The following is a 24523-nucleotide window of genomic DNA, read 5'->3' as shown; positions in this document are numbered from 1 at the left end:
GTAAAATTTTGATGTGATGTTTTCACTCTCCCTGTGTTATTAAGAAATTGTTTTCAGGTACTACTGAAAGAGTGAAGTTGGATTCACACCAATAAGATCAAAAAACCTGAGGACTGGACTATAACACCCAAACCGAGTGATACAAACTGGACTCTTGGATAGAGGCCGGCGGTAATGAACTGAGACAATCCAAATAATCCAAGGGATGAGCTAAGAATCACGCCTAACTGAGAAGTAAGACCAAGCCTGTATCAGTAGTTTCAAGTCCTGCCTGGACAAGTTCTGAGACACTTTTGATATCTACCTTGGGGAGGAAAACTCCCACTCCAAACAGGAGGATTGGGGCTGTTTTGGTCGGGAAAGCCTCGTATATTTTTGCTTTTGCCTGTGATTTGTATAAAAGAGGGGGGAGAACCACAACTTCCATCAGTGCCACATCATATACCTTGTCTAAATCATCCCAATACGAGTCATGCTATCTGGATTAAATATAAGTGTTTAAATTAGAGAATAATAGGTATTGTGGTTCACAAAGTTAAGCTTCTCATTGCAGGAAGTGTTGTGTGCCAAATCTATTAAGAATAACTTAAATGATAACTTTTTTTACAGATGGGAAATTACTAGTGCGTGTTGAGTGGGAAATACCTGAGGAACTGTGGGAAATACCTGAGGAATGGTGGGAAACTGCTGTTAAAAGGTGTCAAAAGAAATTTGCTTGGAAATTACAAAAGAGGAAGTGACAAGGAAATAGGGGGCAAGACCAGACTGACCACTACAACTCGCCACCGAGAAGAATATAAAACACCTGCTGTGAGCTGCAACCTCATAGGCAGGATTGGTGGGGGTGTAAGCCATACTGGACCCCTATTATTCCTTCTTCTGTCACTTTTCCCTTTTGGGACACCAGCAAAGCCATGTTACAAATGCTATCGAAGGCTTTACATAGAAAGACACCGGGGTTTCTTTCTTATTACCCACACCAGTATCAATAATCACTGCTATAACCCATCCAAATTAAGTACCTGTATGCATAAAGGGAAAATATTAGACCACAGAAAATCTAGGAATAAGTAGTAACAGATTAGAAAACAACTGCCCAAAAGGAGAAAAAAGATGGATTTGCTTCACAGTTGTTGCCAGGAGAAATAACCAAGATTTGGTAAGAGAGCAAATGGTAAGTGAAAAGATAAAGCCAACACAGCAACCTAGACCTGTATTAACCTCATGTCAGGACCTGTAAGCAAAGCTCAAACAGCAATTAAATGGAGAAAATTTCTTCATGAAGTGAGAAATACTCCTGGTAAAAAGTATAAAGTTGGTAATAAAACTTGTACATAGTAAGTTCCAGAGAAACCAACTCTGTATTAGACCCAAAGGAAAGTAAAAGAAAAAAAAAAAATTGTGTACATGGTAATAGAACCAGATTCTCGAGTGTAATAGTACAGGGAAAAATCCTTACTCTGGAATCCCAGAAATAGCCAAATTTTGGAGAAATATAAATCAATAAAAAAATTACTATTAGAAAGCACCAGATGTCTTATTTTGAGATATGTGAGAAAAGGGCATACCCAAAGCTCCCTTCGCAATGGAAGGGGAGTTGTACTCTAGGAGTGATTCAACTAGGATTTTTCCTTTTGTCAGGACGAGACAGAAATCAATTGGGGTGTTGGTTTTTGAAGTTCTAAAAAGAAATAAAAGGGAATGGTTTTGAGCACCTCAAAAATGGGGAGATGAGAAATGGCCCCTGAACGCATATTGGAAACATTCTTGGGCACAAGATGGAAGTTGGGGATATCGAACCCCAATTTTTGCATTATGAAACTCCAAGCTGTAGTAGAAATCATAACCAATAAAACAGCTGGGGCTATGGAACTAATAGCCAGTCAGAGATGAAAAGCCAGAGCTGCAATATATCAGAGTAAGCTGGCTTTAGACTATTTATTAGCTAAAAGAAGGGGTGTTCTGTGAAAAAATTAATACATAAGATTGTTGTTTTCAATGACAATAAAAATGCCATTCTAGATATCGCCAAGGATATCAGAAAAATGGCCCATGTGCCGGTCCAAAAATGAAAATCAGTAATGACCACTAATTGGTGGGATAATGTATTGGGGATAGAGTAGTAGAAGAAGCTAAGTTTCTTCCCCTTGTAGCAGTGCTACCGCTGGTTTAATAGTTCTTCTTTGTTTAATCCCCTGTTTAATTTGGCTGATCACCAATATAGTTCAAGGCAATGCAAATGCCTACAGACCTGAAATTGGCTACATCTGGAATGGCAAAAACAACAACAAAAAAATCATGGTATTAAGAAAACAAAATAATGTGAAAGATCCATTGGAAGAAGCTGAATTAATTTGTGCAAAAAATGAATGAGTGCTAGAAGCTAAAAAACAAGAATTATTGCTCAAGCCAAATGATTTATAAAAAAAGAAGAGGAGGGGTTTGTTATAAATTTGTATTGTGATATTGGCTTTCGCAGATGAATCTTATATGTTAAATACTTTTTAGCTATGTATGTACTTTTTTCTTGCTAACAAGTCTTAAGCTTAAAAGAATTTCCTAGGTACAAGGCAAGGAAACCCCAGAGGGCAAGGACAGTGAAGCCCAAGCTGCTTATCAGGAGAACAATAGAGCCCAAACTGTTATCAGCAGAAGATATGAAGCCCAGCTGCCCTCAAAAGGAAGGATGAGAGGCCCAGATGGTTATCAACAAGTGACCATTTGCAAAAGAAAGGAAACCAAACTTCAAATAATGCTGACCAGCTAGAATAATGATGACCAGCAAAAAATATGCTGACCAGCAGAAAATAAAAAATCGAAGAAGGCGGAACCAGGGAGGGGACATGTTTGAATATGCATAAAATCCTCAAAGCAAGAGGGGATAAAAAGAGTGTTCCCAAGATACCAGGTGTGTTTCTGGCAAGCCGCCAGGGCACCCGGCCGTTTTAACCCTTTGCTTTATTTCTTTTGTCTCCTAATTGTCTTTTGTTTATATTAAATTATTTTTATAATTTATTAAGTGAATCTCGTTTTTAAGAACAGAGAGTTTCAATGTGGGGAAGGCACTTGGTACAACCAGGGTGGGAGCTCTGCAAACAACCAGAATAAAGTCTGCGACTGATACAATTTCCCTGTAATCTCAAAGTCAGCTCTGAGGTCTACAATGAAAGGACATGAAGGAAATTAGGTGAGGTTGGACAGCTTCAGAATTCCACTGGGAAGATGAAGGAACATTTTATATTGAAATATGCAGAATTGCCTTGTGCTGATATTAATGATTAAGGTGTTTGGAGATGAATGCTCTATATACTGGGGAGGCCACCTGAACTAAATAGGACCCAGTCCCAAGCAATGCAGACTTCTAAGGTCCTAAATCGGTGTTTTGTAAACATGTTGATTAGTAACTGAAAGAAATATTTATTTTAAAAAATGAAAACCAGAAGGGAAAGGCAATATTGACAGAAAGATCATAAATCATGGAAACTCTATTATGAATCAAAACAATAGATGCAACATAAACAACAGCATCTTTTATAAACAGAAATTAGATTGTTCTGTTTTACTCACTGGAAAGGCTAATATGCCTAAAACAATTTTCCCTGAATCTCTCATTAATGCTTTATGGTCAGCATCAACCAGCTGTTACAAAAAACAAAATGTGGATGATTTATATCCCAGAAGAGTCACTAACCCCAAACCACATTTTCCGGATGGGCTTTTTTGATCAGGTTTTTTGATCTTATTGGTGTGAATCCAACTTCACTCTTTCAGTAGTACCTGAAAACATTAATAACTACAAACACTTCCCCGACTATATTTTCTCACAGCAGAAGAAGCAAAGTGCACGTGATTCATACATCAGTGATTTCTTGCTCTTGTTCACTTTCTTTCTCTCTTTATTAGCAGGCTAATACTGACTTGCATGAGTCACCAATTATCACCTTAAGTGCCAGACAGGAACTAAATTATCACAGTGATCTCTCCACAAAGCAGGCATCACATCACGTTTGCTGGGGCCCAAATACCTCAGACTTGAAACAGGAAATTACTCTGTCCTCCCCATTTCATGGTATGAAGAACTAGAGTTTCTGGGATGGAGGAACTTGTCCAGCTCAAAAACTCTTTGGGCTTGCACTAATCTGTCTTTTACAGCAACAGATAAGCTACAGTTTATCAATCTATGTGTCACATAGAGGCAAGACAGAGTTGTCTGCCTTTCCTCACTGACAATGGGAAAAGCAGGATGGCCGGGTCATGGTTATACTTCCGTGTCTGATCACGTGCAGGGGAGAAGATCAGCTCCTGCTTTAGTCTTTGCACGGTGTGTATTGTTACTGGCAACCCTCTCATTCTGGAGCTCTGGCACATGAAGAAACAAAACTCAATTGAACAGCATTTACACAGCTGCCTCTAGATTCTCACTATCATCACAAAAACCTGATTATTTACAGGGAGTTGTTACAGCCTACTATTAATCCTCTGGATAATGAACAAATAAATTCTGCACCAGCTCTTGCCTAACTTTCCTGGAGTTTTTCCCTGGTGTAATAGCAATCAGTTCAATGGTGAAACCTCTGACTGATAGCACAGTGAAAGCATGCCATCATACATGAAATTAATGAACAAGGTTCTTCCTAACCATCTCTAAATACATCCTGAAGGGAATGTTTCTTTTTAATATACTTTTAAATGTTCTGTCCCTGTTTTTAGCAGGCAAATCAAAACCTGGCAACTTCCCCATGTCTGACATGGTCCTGCAGTGTTATTTCTGCCGAATCATGTGGCAAAAGCTGTGCTAATCTCAGCTCTTTCCATCCTGTCCTGCTTGAAACCAACCTTTCACTAACTCCTTTGTGCCTAATTACACAGTCAGGGTGGAGGTGGCTTCTCAAATGATGGATGGAAGTACCAATGAGAAGCAATGGAAAAATTTGGAATGACGTGTATCTTCAGATCATGGTTTCTCTTTTGTGAATAATCAAAAAAGATTTAAAATACTAATGCTGTTTTGGACTTCATAACCTTTACTCATTCAAAACCCATGCAAATAATCACGTATTAATAAAATGGCATTTTCTGCACAAAATTTTAATTGAATACGTCATCCTTCCCTTTCTCTCTCTATTGATGCATGCTCATCTTTCTAACCTTTTCTATGAGTTTTTTGAAAAATAAAGCAACAGAGTTTAAATGTCATTTCTCCAAAGGTACATGGTCAGTACTTGGAAATGGGTATGCACTAAATTAATCATAGAATACATAACATCAGATGACTTAGGTAACAAATCATGACAAGCACAGCAAATGGTGAAAAAAACACTTCATTTGAATTCCCACAAAATGCCACCATCATCCCTTCATAAACAGTTTCTCTCAAGCAAAGGTGAGCTCACAAATTAAACCCTTCTTTTTATTTCAAATCTTACAAATGCTATATTACAGTCAGTTCCTCTAAATGGCTCTGGTCTAAATAAGATAAGCCTCTGTCCCATTCAGATCATAGCAAATGAGAGGATTTGAACATAAGACTCTTTGCCTGAGGCTATTTCACTATGCCACACTTCAATGGGACATTGGCATTCTTACTACTAAAAACATTGAAACAAGACATTTCCAATAATCTTCTAATCCCACCTCAGAAAACAGAAAGCTCACAGGTGTTTTCTAACCTTACTTCCTATGAAAGAACATTCTCATTATATGAAGAGTGAGGTTAATTGAGGTATTACCTTGGCAGGTCCTTTCATCTGTGAGCAGTTTATAGCCTTTCTGGCAGCTGCACTCAAAGCTGCCAACGGTGTTTCGGCAGAAATGATCACAGCCACCATTGTTTACCAAACACTCATCAATATCTGCGAAGAATGAACAGCAAAGATTTGGTTTGTGACAGCAAAATTTTAGTCTGTGACAGCAATTCAGTCATTCAGGGCAGGAACACAGGAATATACTCAGATCCCCAAGGAGGCTGCTATCCCTGTCAGGAACCAGGCTGGTCAGATGTGTCCCTTCCCAGACCTATCTCACAAGGCTTTCAAGGAGAGCTATGGGCTGAGCTGTTCAGGAGACAGAGGTGTTTCTCTCAGAACTGGAACCAACAGATGACCCAAGGTGAGGTACTTTGGTGTTAGGGAACATTCAGGGAAGCTTCTCTGTGGATGGAGTGCTCTGCCTGACATCAGACTTCAACCTGTGAAGGATGTGAATAGTTTTACCTTGTACAGAAACTATCAAAACATAAGAAAACATAAAAAATTGAAGTAATACCAAACACGAAGTAAAAGATACTTGAGTTCTGAAGAAGTACTTCTATCATCCTTACACAAACAAATGCAAGGATACGTTTTTTTCAGAATGAGCATTATATGGTATTTTGCTCATTATTCAGTGACGCTGTGACGGAGTGTCACCCATTATCTTGTATCAAACTTTATTACTTGGTGTAGCAGAAAAGGAACTGTCAGTGCATGTGAAATGTTGTTTCTTCAGTTATTCTGAAGACAGAGCACCCATTGCCTTTATTTGAAAGCCATATAAATATATGTGTGTATATATTTATATATTTGTGCTTTGTGTGAAGCTAGCTCAAATCTTTGTGTCTCGGGTAACAAAGTTCTCAAAGTGCCCCAAAATCAGGAGTCTGTTTGTTGTCTGTGGTGATCCAGTTCTGGCATTTGGCTGGCCAACAACAGATAACCCTGAGCTCCCAACCTGACAGATCTGGTGAAGAACACCCTGAGGGTCACTCTACGTAACACCATGGGACTGGAGGTAGCAACCCTTTTGGTTTCAGCTGTGATCATCTGCATAGGTCAAGACTGGCAATGAAAAGACAAGAATTTTTGGCCCAATTCCTGCAGCCTGGCATTTCCTTTTGTAGAAGTGACTCCTCCCAGCTCCCTAATGTGCAAGTGGGACTGTGGTGTGGATGTTAGGATGGATTGCCATGAAAGGTCCTACCCTTTTGCCACAGCACAGTTGTACCTAACTACAGTTTAGCTTGCCCTGACAAAACTGTGGGATAAAAGGAATTCTGAATTAAAATTACTAACACATTATGCATTGTAAACACACAGAACAGTCATCCATCATGAAGAAAGTATATTTTACCTGCGATAAGAACAACATGACCTTTGGGCTACTCTGCTGCCTGAGACTGCTTGAAGTGGAAATTACTTGCAGCCTGTCAAACATCATTCTGGAGTTACAATTGATGTTTTAAATGATGGCCCCTAGATTTCACATGTTAAATTCCAAATTCCAATCTCTTTTCTGTGTCTCTCATGACCATAAGGGTCAGAAATGAAACCCTGCTGGCATCAGACTATAGATTTTAGGCTGTTAATAACTGTAATTCCACTGACAATGCAGCATATTAGCTTTACACCAGCAGTTCTTTAGAATAATTCTGAACCAGGATCTGGGTTAAACCTGTGAGAGTCCACAGGAAAAGAAAGTATTTATTCATTTCTTCAAACTGGAAAACATGACATGACCTTTTGAAACAGGGACCACGAAAACAGAATAGAGGTCAAAACTGTTAGCTGCAAAAACATTCTAAATAACATAAACAGTGCCAATGTCTCTGCTTTCACTGTATTTCTTTTCATGGCCATAGCGAGACTGACAAGGCATGTAAAAATTATTTCACTCTGTGGAGAGCAGCATATTGCTACATTTCACTTGGAAGAGAGCAGTATCCAACTGTATGTTTGTCTAACTGGTTCAGATAAATTGCAAAAAGTCTGTATCCCCACTATTTTTCTTTCCTTGGCTATAAATAATTTGTGTTATGAGCCATGTGAAAATAAATTATTCCACTGCGTAAAAAGGTTAAGGACCCATTTATCTTTAAACTCACTGGTACCCAACTTCGGATTGAGCACTGAAGTGCCTCTTTGAACTTCACAGAGGTAAGCATGTCTGCCTCTCATGTAGGGCAAAAATACACAGTGGAAACCCATTGTGGCATCTCTACCAGCTTTGACATTTAGTCAAGTATTCCCCTACAGTTATTGGGACTGTCTGAGGAGCAGTCATAAACCTGCTGTCTTCAAACAGCTCTCAAGTGGCTCCTTAAAAGGCAGGTTGCAGAAAAATAGCTCCAACTTCTCACAGGCTCTGCTTCCCTTTATCCTCAGAAATGCAAAAGGATGTAAAGAACTGTATTTCCTCCACAGGGGTTGTACATAAAATGCCCTGATGATACTGTAAGAGTCATTCCAGACTGGGAGGTTGGATGGGCTTTCACTGTATTGGGAATAAAGTCCCAAGGGATTTCTCCCAGTGCAGTAAGTCAATAATGTCAAATGATACCTTGCTCATACAGCTGATGATCTGCTACAAAATACCAAAATGCAGATATGAAAATACAGACCTGTGAGAAACCACAGAGCATTGAAAATTATGGTCAAAACTGTCAGGTGAAAGTATGGTGTTACAAGCAACTCAGCACTCAAGCCTCCTGTTAGCTCTGAAAATGGTTCATTCAATTCCCAAGCAATTAAATACAAACAAAAGCAAAGATAAGATTTGCAACAAGGAAGCTAACACCTTCTTTAAAGTTGTAATATTTGAAGGAAAAAACCCCAATTGCAAATATTTGTCTGGAGATGGAGCTCAGCAAGACCATCACAAAAGCTGTGCATCCATGTGAACCCAGAAACAAACCCATGGTTTGTAAATCTAATCTAATATATCATATCATATCATACAATACAATATAATATAATATAATATAATATAATATCATATCATATCATATCATATCATATCATATCATATCATATCATATCATATCATATCATATCATATCATATCTATCATATCATATCACAATTACGATCTGTATAATAATAGATTATTCTATTTTTTCTGAAGATCTCAAAATGTGAGGGAGGCAGTGGAATCATCTTTAAATAGATTTTTCAGTTTTAAATAAAAGTGTAGAAACTCAGTTTGTGCTAAGTTGCATAGCTACAGTTTTACTCGGCTAAGCAGGCAGATTGTTATTTTTCTTTTAATGATCTTGTGAAGATTGATGGGAATGCATGCTCCTGTTCCACTTGCAGTTTTTTAACCTCTACTCAGTGCAATTCATGTTTGGATGGAACTAGTTCTGATCAGGGTCCATGTATGCACTTGTCTGTGCACAGATAAACCCACAGAGATTTGCCTTGCTTACAAACCAGGGAACAAATTAAAAAGTATGGATTTTAGGTAACTTAGAACTTAATGTTTCACATGAGCTGCTTAAAGGCAACTGAAAGGGTAATCAACATGCAATCTGCACTTAGATGTTGAACAATGACGGAGATGGAGATTTCCAAAGCCTCATCACGGGCGGAAGTGAGGATCCTCCTTTCAATGGCTGGACAAATATTTGAACTGATTGTGTCAGTCTAATCCTTTGCAGATTTAAAATGCTACCTAGCTCCAGGAAAATAATATACTCCCAGATCAACCTAAAATAATTACTGAAACTTCATAACACTCTTATTTTTAATAATGAAAGCCAGGGTGTTGAAATTAGTAATGTTTATACCAGTATACAGTGGACATCAATATAATCATATTTTCTGAAAGGATGGCTGGTTTGCTAGTTCTTTTTATTCCCTGATTTCCTAATTTTCCCCTGCTTTTCTTCCCTTGCTCTTTCTCATTGTTTTACAAATCACCACTGTCTCCTAAAAATTTGAACTAGTGTTGCCTTGTTGACACAGGTATTAGTTCCCTGATGTGCACAGACCAAAAAGTACTTTATAAAGCAGCGACAAAACTTTTTTACCCCATGCTGGAGGTGGGGAAAGAGAGGGATAGAAAAAATAACTAACTCATCCACACTTGAATCCAAGCTCAGTGTACAACTCAGCAGGTTACCCTGGGGTGCCAATCAGCACAGGCTTGCACATAACACCTTGTACTGCACACTGTTCTATGTTACAAATATTACAGACCCACCAATGCTCACACTGAATTATTTTGATATTTGCCTGACACTTCTCAACAAAACTTGTAAACTCAGGATTAACATAATCAGAAGCTACCAGGCTCCACTTGCAATACTTTAAATGTAATATTGCATAGCATCTTAAATAACGCATACCAGGAATATCTCATTAAGGTAGAAAGATAATTTCCTATCCCCAGATTCACTGGATCAGTGCCACTATGAGAAAATCTAAATCAAAGCAGAACACAGGCTCTGCTGTTCCATCCAGAAGTATCAAGCCAGCTGTTGTGTGGTTTGTTTCCAGGGAGCTGTAAGTTTCAGTAGCTGCAGTTCCAGTTTTACAATGGATTTATCCAACATTTGGGAAAGGTGTAACACTTTCCTGCTTTACTTCATTTGTAAAATTGGGGATTGGTAGTTATCACTTGGTATTTTCAGGATCAATACTTTAAAATGCACTATTATGGAATAAGGTGTTATGAATCCAAGTCATTTGCTGTCAAAATTTTTAAGTCAAATCACAGTAGTTTAAATTTCTGGTCTGGGCTTCAGAATGGTTTGATCCAGCAGCAGGTTCCATGCCAGCAGTGCTTCGCACTGGAAGATTTTGTGAATGTCTGCAGGACAGTTAGGGCCATGTTTACTTTAAGAAGCACAATTGCTGTTCCACCACTCCACCTGAAACTTCACAGTTCATTGCCTCTTGCATATTTCAGAGAGGAATAATTCTACTTATGCAGTACCTTCTACTTGAGGATTTCAAAGGCCAGCATATTATTATCTTCATTTGATAATAATAAAGATTATTATTATTATGAGGCAGGTAGGATAGTGTGCAACTTGCCTGCATCAGATAGCTGCAAAATTAAATAAAGCACATATTATAGCACCCCTAATTTGAGTTCTGTGCTTCAACAATATCCTCACTTTCCCTCCCACACTGCTAATTAACTGTAAAGAATGATAGTCATTACTGAACTGAAGTTCCACTAAGTAGCAAATGAAGATTCCCTGTTTAATTAGCTTAATAGCCAGGTTGTGGGACAAGGCATTTTCCTAATTAACAGGATTAAATCTAGACAGGAATGAATGTAATTAAAATTTAATCTCCCTCATCCTGAAAACAGGCTGCCCACAAAATAGAGAGCTTTGTGTAAATGCTCTTAGAGCATGGAAAGGTTGAGGCAGGTTTCAAGACATTTCCCTCATGTCACTTTCTCAATTTTCACCTGTTATCTTCGCAATTTCGCGAAGAAACCTGTCTTCCAACACAGATGGTAATCTGTCACATACGGATTTAGGTATCAGCTACTCTCCTCCAGGACATATCCACTCTGACATTATCCACCAATCAATAAAAGAGTCTGCTAGGCTGCTAAGAGATCAATCACCTTGTAAAACAAACATCATATCCTATTATTTTCTTATTACAGTTAATTAGATTTATAAAACACAAAAACCTTTGCAGGTGAAAAGCTCTGAAATGCTGTCATAATAGGTTAGGCCCAGATTTCCCATCTGTAAAAGGGAAGGGATTTACTAAATCTAATATGAAAAGAAAGGATTTTCATTTAAAATTTTTGCTGAACACTGAATTATTTTCTAACCTTAAAAACGTGTTAGTGTGATGCTAGGAACCCAAACAGTGCAAGTTGTCTGAGGCTGTGACACCAGAATGTGAAGGGGACTGCAGACATAAAGATACAGACTGATAGTCTTTTTACTGTTTAGGCTGAGCTAAATGCTAAAACTATCCCTCCCCACCACCACCCCTCACCAGAAGCAAAGATAAACCTCACAGGAATCCCAGGAAATAAAACTAGTTTTCCTCCTGGAACATTTTATCAATCAAAAAGCTTTTTGTCAATCAAAATGCTTTTTCTAAAACACTGGAGAGGGAGAAATAAGCATGCTGTTCAATCTCCCATGTGTACTTGGGGACACTAAAGAATGTCTCTCTTTTTTTACAGAGCATGTGGAAAGTACAGGACATCAAATTCTAGGAAACTAGGCTGTACCTAGTGAGAGTACAGGCAGATCTGAAGTCTATGGGTAAAACAGTGGGAGAGAACTGTTCAAATACACTGGGCTGACTGTTTACCTACCTTAATTATTCACACAGCCACTACCACCAGAACAAGTCTATTTGTATTGTTTATGCAGCAGGAGCTGAGGCAGAATTAAATGGGTTTCTGCAGGTTAATAACAAGAATAAAAGAGTTAATTTGGTGTTTCTTAAGGAGAAAATCAGACAGAACTGTGGGGCTGACATCCCTAGGAATTTTCTCTGTGCTAGGTGTCACTAAAAAACAAGGCCTGGCTCTTAGTGTATTTAATTTTCCCATATAGTCTGAATGAAGAGCAAAGGGGCGAGTTAACTGTACTACTGGACCAAGATACAAGAATCCCTAGATTTAGTGTATGAACTCAATTTACATTTACTCATGGTTGTTTTAATTTACCCCATTGGAATTATTAACTGCTCAGGAAAGTTCTGTGCTTAATTTCAAGAATCTCAGTTTGTTTCTAGAAAAGTGTTTGTTCAATTAAATAAAATTGGTATTAAGGACAGTTAAAGGTACTGATGTTGTCTCTAAAATCCCAGTGAAATTGTGCTAGCTTTCCTGGGATGAAGCTGCTCTTGAAAGGGAAACAATTAGCCTCTGATAATTTAAATACCTTTTAATGAATCAAAGAAATTTGGATGCTGACCAAAAATTACCCTCCGTAAGTTTTTGAAGACACTACTTCAACCAGCCAGGGATCCACTCTGTACCAGGGAAGACAGATCCACCACTGAGAGCAGGATCTAGTCATAGCAAAAAAACCCAAAACAAACAAACAAACAAACCCCCAAAACCCCAAAAAAACAACTGTATTTTATGATGAAAAAGGCAATGATAAAAGAATGAAAAAAATGCTGTAAGTTTTGAAGGTTGGCAGTTATGATTATGTGAGTAGTCAACTCCCAAGTAACAGCACAGCACACTTTTCCATAATATACTGTGGTCGTTGATCCTCAGGGGGCTTTATATTGTTGAATAAATGCAAGGTCTTTTCAACAACTGAAATGCAAAATATGACCTTCTGAAGCATTGATTTAAAGGATTTGGCATTTTCAAAGGGGAGGTTCACGAAGACAAATAACAACTGCACATTTCTAGGGAACAGGGATATTTCCTAGTTGTGAAAAAAACCCTAATTTAGTACACATGAATTTATTTTGTGGGGATAGATGGAACCCTTGGGAGGCAATGAAATGGAATGAGTTACATGGCAGCTGACCCAAGTCATCAATTCTTTAATGAAAGATAATTTGTTATATTATATTTGTCTGTCGTGAACAAGTCTACAGCAATCAAATGAATTGTATCTCTTTAAGCCAAAAAAAAAAAAAAAAAAAGCAAGGCCCAACTGAAAACCTAAAAGACAATTCCCTTAAAAATAGGGAAAGGGGCAGTGAAAGTTTCACACGTTGTGGATTAGATAAACTTGCAGCAATAGTTAGAAGGATTCTGCTCTCCCCTCTCTTTTTTTTTTTTTTTCATTCCATTTTCTTCTTTCTGAAAAATTTCGACTTTGTTGGTATCTAAAACTTGCATTTTCTTCAAATTTTTTTTCTTTAATAAAAAAAATCATGGGTTTATAATTAGGTTTTCCATCACTGTAGTCTGAAACTTCAGCTCTTTTGGAAAGACTGAATCACTTATGTCTCTAAATCAAAGTCACACATGTATTCCTCAGTGAGTGTCCAATTGCTCGTTTTTCTGATCCCCACACTAGGCTTCTGACCACTGTCACCTAGCACCAAGAGTTTCCATCTTTTCCTCCCTCAAGTCCCACTCATTCACTCACTTTTTGCTGATAACCAGCAGCATTTTCCCTCTCCAAAATTCTTCCATTATTTATGGTTTCACCATGAACTCTTCAGAGCCTTCTCCTCAGTCAGATACTCTTATCGTCTCTCTTATTAGACACCAACAACAGCCAACTCCCTGTTTGCTCCAAAAAAGTGGGGAAGAAAAATTAGAAACCTAGTTTTGAGTCACTTTGCAGTCTTAGCAAGTCTTGAAACAGCTGTTTCCAGGATAGCAGTGCTGGCCCAGATGGTTCTGGTTCTCTCACTGGACATGACACAGAGCTTTCTACTGAGCTGCTACAGCTGCCTGCTGGATGCTGCTCTGTTTTCCTCACACTGGATTGATCTTATATGTGCTTTGTCTTGAGATCTGGGTAACATTGATGGAATAGCATAAAATGACTGCAGCCTCAGCAAAAAGACCTTAAATTTTCTTTCTTTAATTCACATTTAGGTAGCTTTTTGAAAATGTTTTTGTAGCTACCTGGCAACTTGTGCTCACAACCAAATCGTGAGTCTTACCCACCTCTTCTAAAACAAGTATCTCTTCTCATAAGCTGAACTTGATTATTACTCTCCCATTGGTTACTCAGTTTTCCCTCTCTCAGTCCTGATCTTTATGATTGTTTATTTTGGACACCGATGGTTTTGCATCTTGCTTAGACTCATATCAAACAAAAAATAACCCCAAAACTGCCTCTGTATTTTAATATTCCCTTTTGGCTTTAGTATTTAATTTATCATTTCTAGCAAATAAGTTCCCTTTCTGTTTTCTTCTTTCACCAACTACAAGTCTACCTGTTATCTCTGCAGCATACATGTGGTTGATTCATATGCCAAAAACTTCCCTGTGGAGGCATTTAGTGGGTCCAACTGTAAGAGTCTTCTTAGCACTTTCCCCAAAGTGTGTTTTCTGAAAATCCTGCCAGTACTCAAGCCCTGACCAGGACCACTGTTTAAAAGATAAAATTCCCAATTTTCATCTCATTTCATGTTGTTTTTATTACTTTGTCTTTGGTTGGGCAGACATATCTATTGTTTCACATCTTGAAATCACCCACTGGCTGCCTTTGGTTACTCATTTGTCACAAATGCCTCTATTTTTAAATCATATGGTTTTGTCAGAAAAAGAGGAGTACTGGGAAGGGGAAGAGATAAGGTGATCTAGCTGCTGCACCATTTTTCAAAAAAATTTGATGGTTTCTGTAAATCAATTGAGCAGTTTGGGATTCACACAAATCTGCCTTTACCAAGAAGGTCCCCTGCTTGCTTCCTGAAAATGGCATGTGGTCTCAAAACCCTTTAACTGTGTAGAAGTACTGGATAATGGTCAGAACTGATGTGTCAGGTGGTAATTTTAAGAATGTTTGCCTATTTTAATGGAATACTTAACTGCACATTTAATCTGTTACCATACATATATAGAAAATGATTATTTTAAATTAATGTTTTTGTTCTTCCTAAAAGCACCAATTTAATTACTGAAAAACCCACATTTTCACTAGTATCATTCTTGACATTAGTCTCATGTTATGAATTAACTTTGGTGCCAAATTCTCATGCAAGGCAAAGATGGCCCTCTGTCCATGCAAAGACATAAGAGGTTTTTGTATTTATTTTTTTCCTTGTTTTTAAGATAAAAGACAGACCTGAGCCTCAAGATTTATATTTGCCTCATGATCAATATGGAGAGGGCAAAGGTATTTTTTGTTTTGATACGTGGCTATAGTGGCTTGTGATTGCACTTGATCTACTTTCTGATAGCTCTTTGCTTTCAGGTACAGAGAAGCAAACTCAAATGGTGCTTATTTTTGAACATGCACTTATTTCTAGTGGCAAAAACTGGAAGGGTTCGTTGCTGTATCTTGAAAGCAGAATTGTGTAAAGAATCTGACAGAAGTAGAATTGCTTATAACGAATTATGAAAAATAGATCTTGATTTGATTATTGGGAAGTTTATTCTTGGCTTATATTGATGAGAAGTAGGGAGAAAGCCATCTGGGGGGGAAGAATGGCTCAAAATGAACCACTTAAGTAAACACTTCAGGGTTGCTTAGAGACAACACATACTTTAATAGCTAACTTCTAAAGCTCTACCACCTGACTTCAGACAGCTTGTGGAGTGGCTTTGACAAAATCATTTGATAAAATTATTTGGCTCTGGCCTGCCACTGAAAAAATCAAGGCACTCTGATCCCTCTGGAGTAGGATGTTTTTCAGAGGGAGGAACACTGAAAAAAACCAGAGAGGGACTGAGAATTTGTCCTGCACCGACTTCCACATCTGAATTGACAACACAGGCCTCTTTGAACCACTATTTTACTGCTTTTTCTTATATTTTGTTTCTATTTTTTAGCTCAAGGAGAGGCCCTTGTATTCCCTGTTAGACTCTGAGGGGAAGTGGAAAGGCTAATCCAGTTCAGAGATATTGACAAGGCAAGTAAAGTGGGTTGGGATTACACTTTTGATTTGGATTAAACTTTTTCCATGTTATTGCAGTAAGACATGAGTTCAGAGGGTTTCCCATGTTATTTCCCAATGCACATCTCTTTAAGCTTGTATAAATAGGAGGTAGCTGAGTCATATGATGCAAAACCTCTAATCCCATCAGGAATTACCAAAGGCTGATGTGTTTATTTTCCCTTGGGGAAATAAATTCACCTATTCTTCTGACTTTATTCTAGAACACAGTTCACTGAGGGATTCCTGAGAGAAGTAAAAGGTGTGATGTGCAAAATCAAATCTGATGCCCCCTGAGGGCTGATGCATAAGAGAGAGGATGGAGATTCTACTTGGGTATCCACGGTGGGGACAACAGTGGCCTTGGTGATCAAATGAAGAGTCACAGAAGGTGGAGTCTACACAAAGGCCTGAGGATGACAACCTCTGTTTTAAAAACAAAACTGCAATTTTCAGTGCCTTTTCTACTGAGGTTCTTGACTTGAAATCCCATGAGCATTCCGTTTTCTGAAATGTCTGAGAAATTTTCCGCTAAAAAGTCAAAAGTGTATCTGACTTATTACCTTAAAATATTTGTACTACTTGCCACTCCCAAGGATCATGGTTAAAGTAGTTTATGTGCTCAGGTCAGCTTCTTCATAGAGAGTCTAAGCACTGAGTCTGTCCCAGTGAAATAAAAGTATTATCATAATTCAGGCAAACTAATTGTGGAGGTATGAGATTAACACCATTATCTTACTAATAATAAACAGTAAAAATATCCTATGCTCTGTCTGGTGTACTTTTTTAAAAAAGAGGAAAGATTTTCAGTTTCATATGAATTGATCTGGACTAACAAGATGCAATTCTAAGTGCTTTAGTCAATTTAATCCATTTTAGAGAAAAAAACTAAAACAAATTTTAAGTAATTTCGATTAATGGAAGTATGGAGGAAATCATAACTGTTCACAGATACTTTGTAGCCAGGAAATGAAGCCAAATTGGCCAGCTGAACTGTTCACTGTGAGCTTTTCACTCAGTGTTAGTGTGTTCTGAATAAAAAGAGAGGAAAGCTTTCAGCATCTGAGTCATAATCTTATACCAAACTGATGTCAAGCATTAATTTAAAGCATTTAATTTAATGAAAACTTTCAGTTCATACTTAACAAAACATACTTTGTTTCATTGAAACTCATTCTCTAAAAAACTTTTCTTTTCATGGAAACAATTCCATTTTCAAATTTATTTCACTTTCAGGGTTTCATTTTTTTGTTTATTCAAAGCTGATTTAAAACACATTTTCCTGCTGTGATAGGCTGGAATTAAGAATGATAAAAAAAGTAATTACTATATCAAACTACCAGTGCAAAATTTCCCTTTTATTTCAAATAAACTTTGAGGCAGTTCTTTGACTGAATTTTTTCATTAGTCTCTATGCTCCTGATTATTTTATTTTATTTTATTTTATTTTATTTTATTTTATTTTATTTTATTTTATTTTATTTTATTTTATTTTATTTTATTTTATTTTATTTTATTTTATTTTATTTTATTTTTCCCCCCTAGATTGCTTAATGATAAGGGAGGTTTCAGAGCTAAGTTACTGGGCAGATCATTCACCATTCAGGCATTTCTGATACTCCTACTGCAGCACAATCAAGTATTTAAGCGCCTCAGTGCCACATTTCTTTGCTACATCTGAATGCTGAAGGATGGGGGCCTGTTTTGAGGAAGTGGAGAGCCCACCCCATTGCTGGGTCACCATGACAATGAGACAGCAGGAAGGAGAAATGTTTGCCATGCAGGCACATAACCCCAGCGTAACACCGCCCTAGTTACATATCCCAGAGCCTGAGAAGGGCTGAGTGTCACACAGCCAAGAAAATGCACCATCTCTAGGTGGGGATGCAAAGGGAACTTTCTGTCTCCTAAACACACATCTGTAAGATCACTTGGGCTTGGCACAGACCTACTCCTGCACAGGATGATCCTGTTGCATTTAGTCACAGTTGGGGGCACATTATAAACATGTAATACCACATTGCTACTAATCCCCCTCACATTACAGTCCAGCTGACTATCCCAAAATCCTGTTGTCAGGTTCCTTCCCCTTAAGGGTGGATTATCATAAGAGGCAAACCAAATGATGAAATGTGGGTGAAATGATGTAAAACAGGGAGTCAACTGAATAAAATAATCCACATCCTGCTGTTAAAAAAAAATCTGCAGGACATTGCAAAGTTAGGTAGCACTTTATGAATGTTTGTGGAAAAGTCATAGTTGAGATGTTACTTTTGCTCAATGACCCTTAGAAATCCAGTTTCTCCTGCTTAAAAATTTAATTTGCTGTGCCATTTGACCCTAGGAGCTCAGCAAGGGCTGTAGCCTGCACAGTACTTCTATGTCTAAATGCAGAGTGCTGGGAAGTTGCTTTTCTCAGGCACAACACTGCCTGGGGGCACAGTTATGTTGTTAAGTCCCAGGGCAGAAACGGAGCATATATATCATACACATGGTCATATATTTTACACATGCTAGAACATGCTAGAAGCTTGTTGCCCTTTCTCTTGCTCTAATTCACTTAGAGAAGCAATGAAGGAAAGTCCTTGTCTCTCTCAGGTGTCATTTTTTGCCATCATTCTCAGTCTTCCTCTACTTTAAGTCCTGAGAGAAGAATTCTCCCTGGCTCAGCTTGTCTCCTGCAGCTGCCCTCGGGAAGGTGAGCTCTTTATTGTTTGATCCAGTTTGGCAGATGGATTTAAACAATCTTCAGAAATCTGTGCTAAATCTAATCTAGTCTGACTTCACTCCTCTTGAACCCTACAAGTCTTTTTCAAATGAGCTTCCTGCATAATCAGTTACCCAAGCTGTATTTAATATAATTAAAATGCTGAACTGATGAATTTTCTCACTGAGGGCAGAATGGAGCTGGATCCACGAAAAGGTCACTCAGCAGGAAGGAAGCACAGAAACCAACAAAAAAGGGAGCTGAGGACCACATAACCCCTGATATGCCCAACACAGAGGATATTAAAAAGCGGGTAGGAGGTAATGAGCAATAAGCATCCCAGGCCTCTACGTCTTTCAATGTTCAGTCTCCCTTTCTGTGAATTGGCTGAATCCTGTGGGATAACTTGGTAGGCATTCAAGAAAATGATCTACACTGTTTCCTCATGTGTAGCACAATAATCAACAGCATCAAATGAACTGAGCATCAAGCTGGCATCACCCAGTTACAATGGCAATAGGAATTAAATGGCATTAATTAGAGGGAGAATATGGAACTCCTTCTGCCTGGAATGTCTCTTCTCTCAGCTGTCAAAAGCCTCCATGGTATGGCTTATTAAGAGCCAAATTGACAGGAAAGCTGAAGGGAATAAAGGAGCATTCTCCATTGTGTGCCAAGCCAACTGCAGGAAGACTTGAGTTCAGGACTAACTTTTAAAAGACAGCAAATGGTTAATGAATTTTTATCCAAGCACCATTAATACATCTGAAGATCATTCTAACTAGACCACAGACAACACTTTTGCAAATTATGTATGTAACAGAGAAATTAGAGATTTTTAGTCAAAGATTAAAAAGGTTTTTCCAGTTTCCAGAAAGCAAAGCAATCCTCCATGACAGTGGACAGTAGTCTTCCTACGTGTTCTGCCAGTATCTGTAACTATTCCATGTTAAAACTATCTCTACAACATTATACCTCCAAATTTTACAGACATTTGTTATAAACCAGACTGTACTCTGCATTAAAAAAGGAGCTTGATTCTTTGAGGTACAATGAACTCTCATTTCTCACTATGAAAGAGGTCAACCTCTTGCAAAACCACTGAAGGCAGGTTCGTTGTATTACTCTGAAGCTGCCCTCCTATACCTTCCTGGTGTAGTTCTCTGATACACTGAGAAGGGCCAGGAGAAATATCAGACTTTTAGTCAGGACTCAGTTCTGTACTTCGTGATTTAAATTCATGCCAGTTTCTAGAACAGAACTACAGAATGGGAACTGTGATATTGCAAGCAAAGCACAGAACAATTAGTTCCATTTAAAAGGGTTTCTTTCCCACCTTTTGGTAATCAAGCATGTTTGAATATACTCTTTATTAAGAACTTTCCTTTTGTATTTATACTTGCCTTTTTTCTACACTAAACAATTAATGTACTTCCCAACTACGAAACAAAAACCTGTGGACATTGTTGATAGGAAACTTTTTCCCCCTTTACATGCCTACACAGTGCCTAAAATTGACTAGAGTCCTGATTGTTGAACAGAATCATCTAGAAATTTTTGTTATTTGGCAAAATAGTACTTTTATTGCATGATTTTTTTAAAAAAATTAATAAATTCCCTAGTAAAAAATAAGGAAGAAATGTGTCAGCAGATTTCCATAAATTACTAGTATAGTAAAAGCACATTATTGAGGAAATCACCTACAAATGAGCTACAATTACACATTAAAAAATTACCATACATCCACTTTGTAATACCCAAAAGTACAGATGTTTCTTTGAGTCTTATTTAATCCTCTTGAATCAAAGCTTTTACATAATTTCATGTAGTAGCTGCACTATGTAAAATGGCTTAGAGAGGAAGATGCCAAAATGGACTAAAAAAAAAATCAGAGACTTTCCAATAAAAACATTATTTCGGTCAACATTATTTGCTAAATTAAACCTAAACATATTAATAATTTTGTTCAACCCACAATTGCATTTTTCAGTTAATATATTAATTCTCCTTCCAGTTCCTCTCAGCTTTTCTTCCTTGCCCTGCATCTCTACTTTCCCTTCAACAGACAATGGCATATCGTTATTCTATATTTAGAAACATAACCAACCTTAAAATGATGTTCTATGAGAAATGTCACTTGGACATGCTGTGACACTTGAAGCACTTGAAAACTGTGCCCAAGAAAGACAGCATGTGACAGCTCCATGATTCCTGAAGATGCTTTAAAGGGCATCCAAGACATAACCCCCAAACAGATGTAAAATTACAGCTGGAGGACAGAGGAACCTGGATATATGAGAGACTGGGGCCAGTCAAGTCAAGGAAAGTAGAGAAGAAAAAAAATCGAAGGAGAAAACTTGTGCTGATCACTCTCTCCTTTTCTTTTCTAGAGAATTCAGAGGAAGGAATATGTGCACACTGACTTTCTCCTGTCTTGTCTTTTCCAGGCTTTGCCTATCAGCAAGAGGAGCCAAGAGGACATCAGTGTCACTCCACCAAAAAGTTTACTTCTGCCTTCGGGAGTTGCAAATCCTACAGACCATCCCTTTTGACTAAGGGATGCCTGCAAAAGCTGTGCAAGAAACTTCAAGGCCAGTTTAAGTGCAGGATTCTTTGTGCACAGGTTTAAATGGAAAAATCACTTCAACTTCAGGAGAGCAGGATCTAGCCCAGAAATCTCACAATGCAATACATATGACAACTTTTATTAATTAAATTAAATTCAAATGTATGTTTTACCATTTTACAATAAAGATTATTTCCTAAAATGTCAATAAAGGTTAAAAAGAAATGGCTTGTTGCTTTATTAAACCATCTGTGTTAATTTCCAGCTGCTGCTTATTTTAAGAAAGTAAGAAAGAATCAGCAGTGTCATAAAAATACAGGTTCTGTTTCTTATATTTTCTACTCTTAAAAAAGGGGAAAAGCAAAATGTGAAAGAGCTTAGAGCTATGGTATTTGGTTTGTGGAACAGTAGAACATTTCATTTTGTCCACTGGAATAATTACAGTCTTGATTATTATATAAATATCATTTCATGTTAGTTCTCTGGCCAAATGTCTAAATTTAGAATTACTCTTTTTTTTTTTCATAACACAGTTTCAATAATAAACATTATGATCAAGCCTAGGTGTATGTTACATTATTAAAATGCCTTCTTTTTAAGCACTCGGTGGAATCACTGTTACTGTTCTGCTATGGCTTAGCTAGTCTGCTGGTAAAAATGAATATTTATTTTTATGTGGCTTGAACTAAGATGACTGAGTTTTGATGTGTGCTCACCCTTAACTATTAACATTGTGTGCAATGGCAATTTAAATGTTTTATTTTCAAATAAACAGGCAAATGGACTGTTATTTCTATAAATACTAACAGGATCATGCCCAAGCACTGAGATTTTTCAGCCTGTAGCAAGAGGAAACCACACACTTTCTGTTTATTTTTGTGGATTTTACTGTTTTAAGTAACATCAAGCCCTGGATGGAAGGTATTATGACATTTCTGGTTAATTTGAAGGAAAAAGAGTCATAATAATTTCTTAGCAAGTTATGGCAACTTAAGCTAAGTCACTGAGTGATGAAAAATATTTTCTGTGACAAGAATATATGCCATGTCCTCCTGGATCTCCACTTCCAGATCTTTTGCAAAGAAGCTCAAAAGAAATACCCAGGAAAGTGGGAAAATTGTTGATGGATGGACTTGTCCTACCAACATGTACGCAGGTCTCTTCATGTGCCATTGAAGTGTGACAATGTAGGGACATTTGAGAGCTGTCCCGGTCTCTTTAACTAAGAGCACATGCTGACAGTGCTATCAGATGTTCTTTTCTGCTCTTTTTTCCCCTGACCTCAGTTTTAACACACACACACAAAAGACAGAATAGCAAGGTTCTGGTTCTTTGGCGAGTAAAACCTGAGCATCAGCTGTGTGGTTTAGACTCCTGCATTTGTAAATGTTATTTTATTTTTCCTTTGTAGCTGTCTATTTATCTTTTGAAGGTGCAGAAATGAGCAAGTTTTTTTCTGAGCAATATGTGGCTTCACTTAGTAATAAGCAGTTGATTATCCTCAGGTAACAAAGTATTGCTTAACAATTGTAACTCATTTTCTGAATAGACAAATGCAGACACCATTAGATGACTGAGGTATTACAAAGGTATCAGAATATCCTTTGAAACTAAAGGCCTTTTGCAGCCCTGAGTTATTCCTCTAAATCTCTGCTCAGCTTTGAACAGTTTGACCTCTGTATCTCATTTTTTTTCAGTAATAAAACCCTCTAATAAATAAAGAGGAAAACAATAGAACCAGGCAAATACATAAAAATTAGGGAAGGAGAAAGCTAATGAACTTAATTGCAATCACTATACCAGTATTGCCTCGACTTAAAAAGTATTGATTAAATAACTGAATATTTACATCTTGTACTGGGCCCACTGAAGGCAAATGATACATTGCAAAGCAAACAGAGGCTGACCTTTGCACGTTTTCCCATCAGGCTGCAGGGTAAATCCAACTGGGCAACTGCACCGTACTCCTGTTGCGGTATCCTTGCAAGTCCGATCACAGCCTCCGTTATTGACAGCACATGTTTCTGCAGAATGAGAGAGAGAGAGAGAGGGAGAGAGAGGGAGAAAGGGAGTGTAATGAAATGCTCTGGGGGAGGGGAAGGGCACTGCCTCTTTGGGGCAATATTACAACATATTAAAAGCAATGTAAGTTTTAAGCAAGCCAACTGAAGCAAGCTCAAGGTCATCAGGGTCCATATACTGGTTTTGACTGGGAAATCATTTGCACAAGTCATGACTTCTTTTTCCTCCCAAACTGGAGATTTTACTTAGTGTATTTAATTAGTGTTTTTCAACTCTCTTAGACAATAGAATGGGTTATTATATATGAAACAAGTTTAAAAAGAAAAAAAAAAGTTATTGCCTTTAAAAGCAGAACCACTCTGTTTTGTATCAGTCAATGTCTAACTGAGGTATTTTAAGTTTCACTTTTAAACGATGTTGCAGGCATAATGGACCTTAAAAACAGTAGAAAGCAAAGCAGAGTGCTAGACTTGGAACTGATAATTTAAAACCCTTAGTTAAGAAAGAGTTAATGGAAAATGAACTACATATATCACTTTGACAAGAATCTACATGTCCAATCTGTTCTTACTGAACTACAAGCAAAAGGCATCTGGGTTTTGTCCACTTAAAGCTTTTTGCAAATTGAAAGGAGCTTGGAGTGGGTGGGAGGGCATAATTGAGGTCACTGAACCCATTCCAAGCTGTGTCATTGAAATTTCCCAGTGCTTGTAGTATGTAGAAGGGTGGCTGGGCAAACACAGGCAAGAGAAAGTTGCAATACTTCTGAGCTTTTACTATTGTGGGCAGTGACCATTAGGTACCACTAGATAAAAAAAAATAAAGTTGCCAACTTCATTACAGAAAAAGCAAGAACCCCTGTCGCTGCCATTGTTCTGTGTTACTCATGTATGCACATGCACACACCATACACATGCATATGCACACATACTCACAAACACATCCATAAAAGAGATAAAA

General features: G+C 37.7%; 1 protein-coding gene across 1 annotated transcript in view; it reads right to left on the bottom strand.

Annotated features, from left to right (window-relative positions):
* SCUBE1 (signal peptide, CUB domain and EGF like domain containing 1) overlaps positions 1-24523 on the bottom strand; it is a 266991-nt gene that overhangs the window by 51292 nt on the left and 191176 nt on the right. Inside the window, exons 9-10 of the mRNA XM_088055086.1 lie at positions 23449-23565; positions 5730-5852 (exon numbers count right to left, since the gene is read on the bottom strand). Of these exons, the coding sequence (XP_087911212.1) occupies positions 5730-5852; positions 23449-23565 (240 nt within the window). The remainder of the gene's footprint in view (positions 1-5729; positions 5853-23448; positions 23566-24523) is intronic.

Source organism: Pseudopodoces humilis, chromosome 5 (genome assembly GCF_049639895.1).
Source record: "Pseudopodoces humilis isolate 2021_Gansu_Grassland_sample_001 chromosome 5, ASM4963989v1, whole genome shotgun sequence".
NCBI classification, from domain to species: Eukaryota; Metazoa; Chordata; class Aves; order Passeriformes; family Paridae; genus Pseudopodoces; species Pseudopodoces humilis.
Note: the sequence above shows the minus strand (reverse complement) of the source record. Positions and strands in the feature narration are given on the sequence as shown.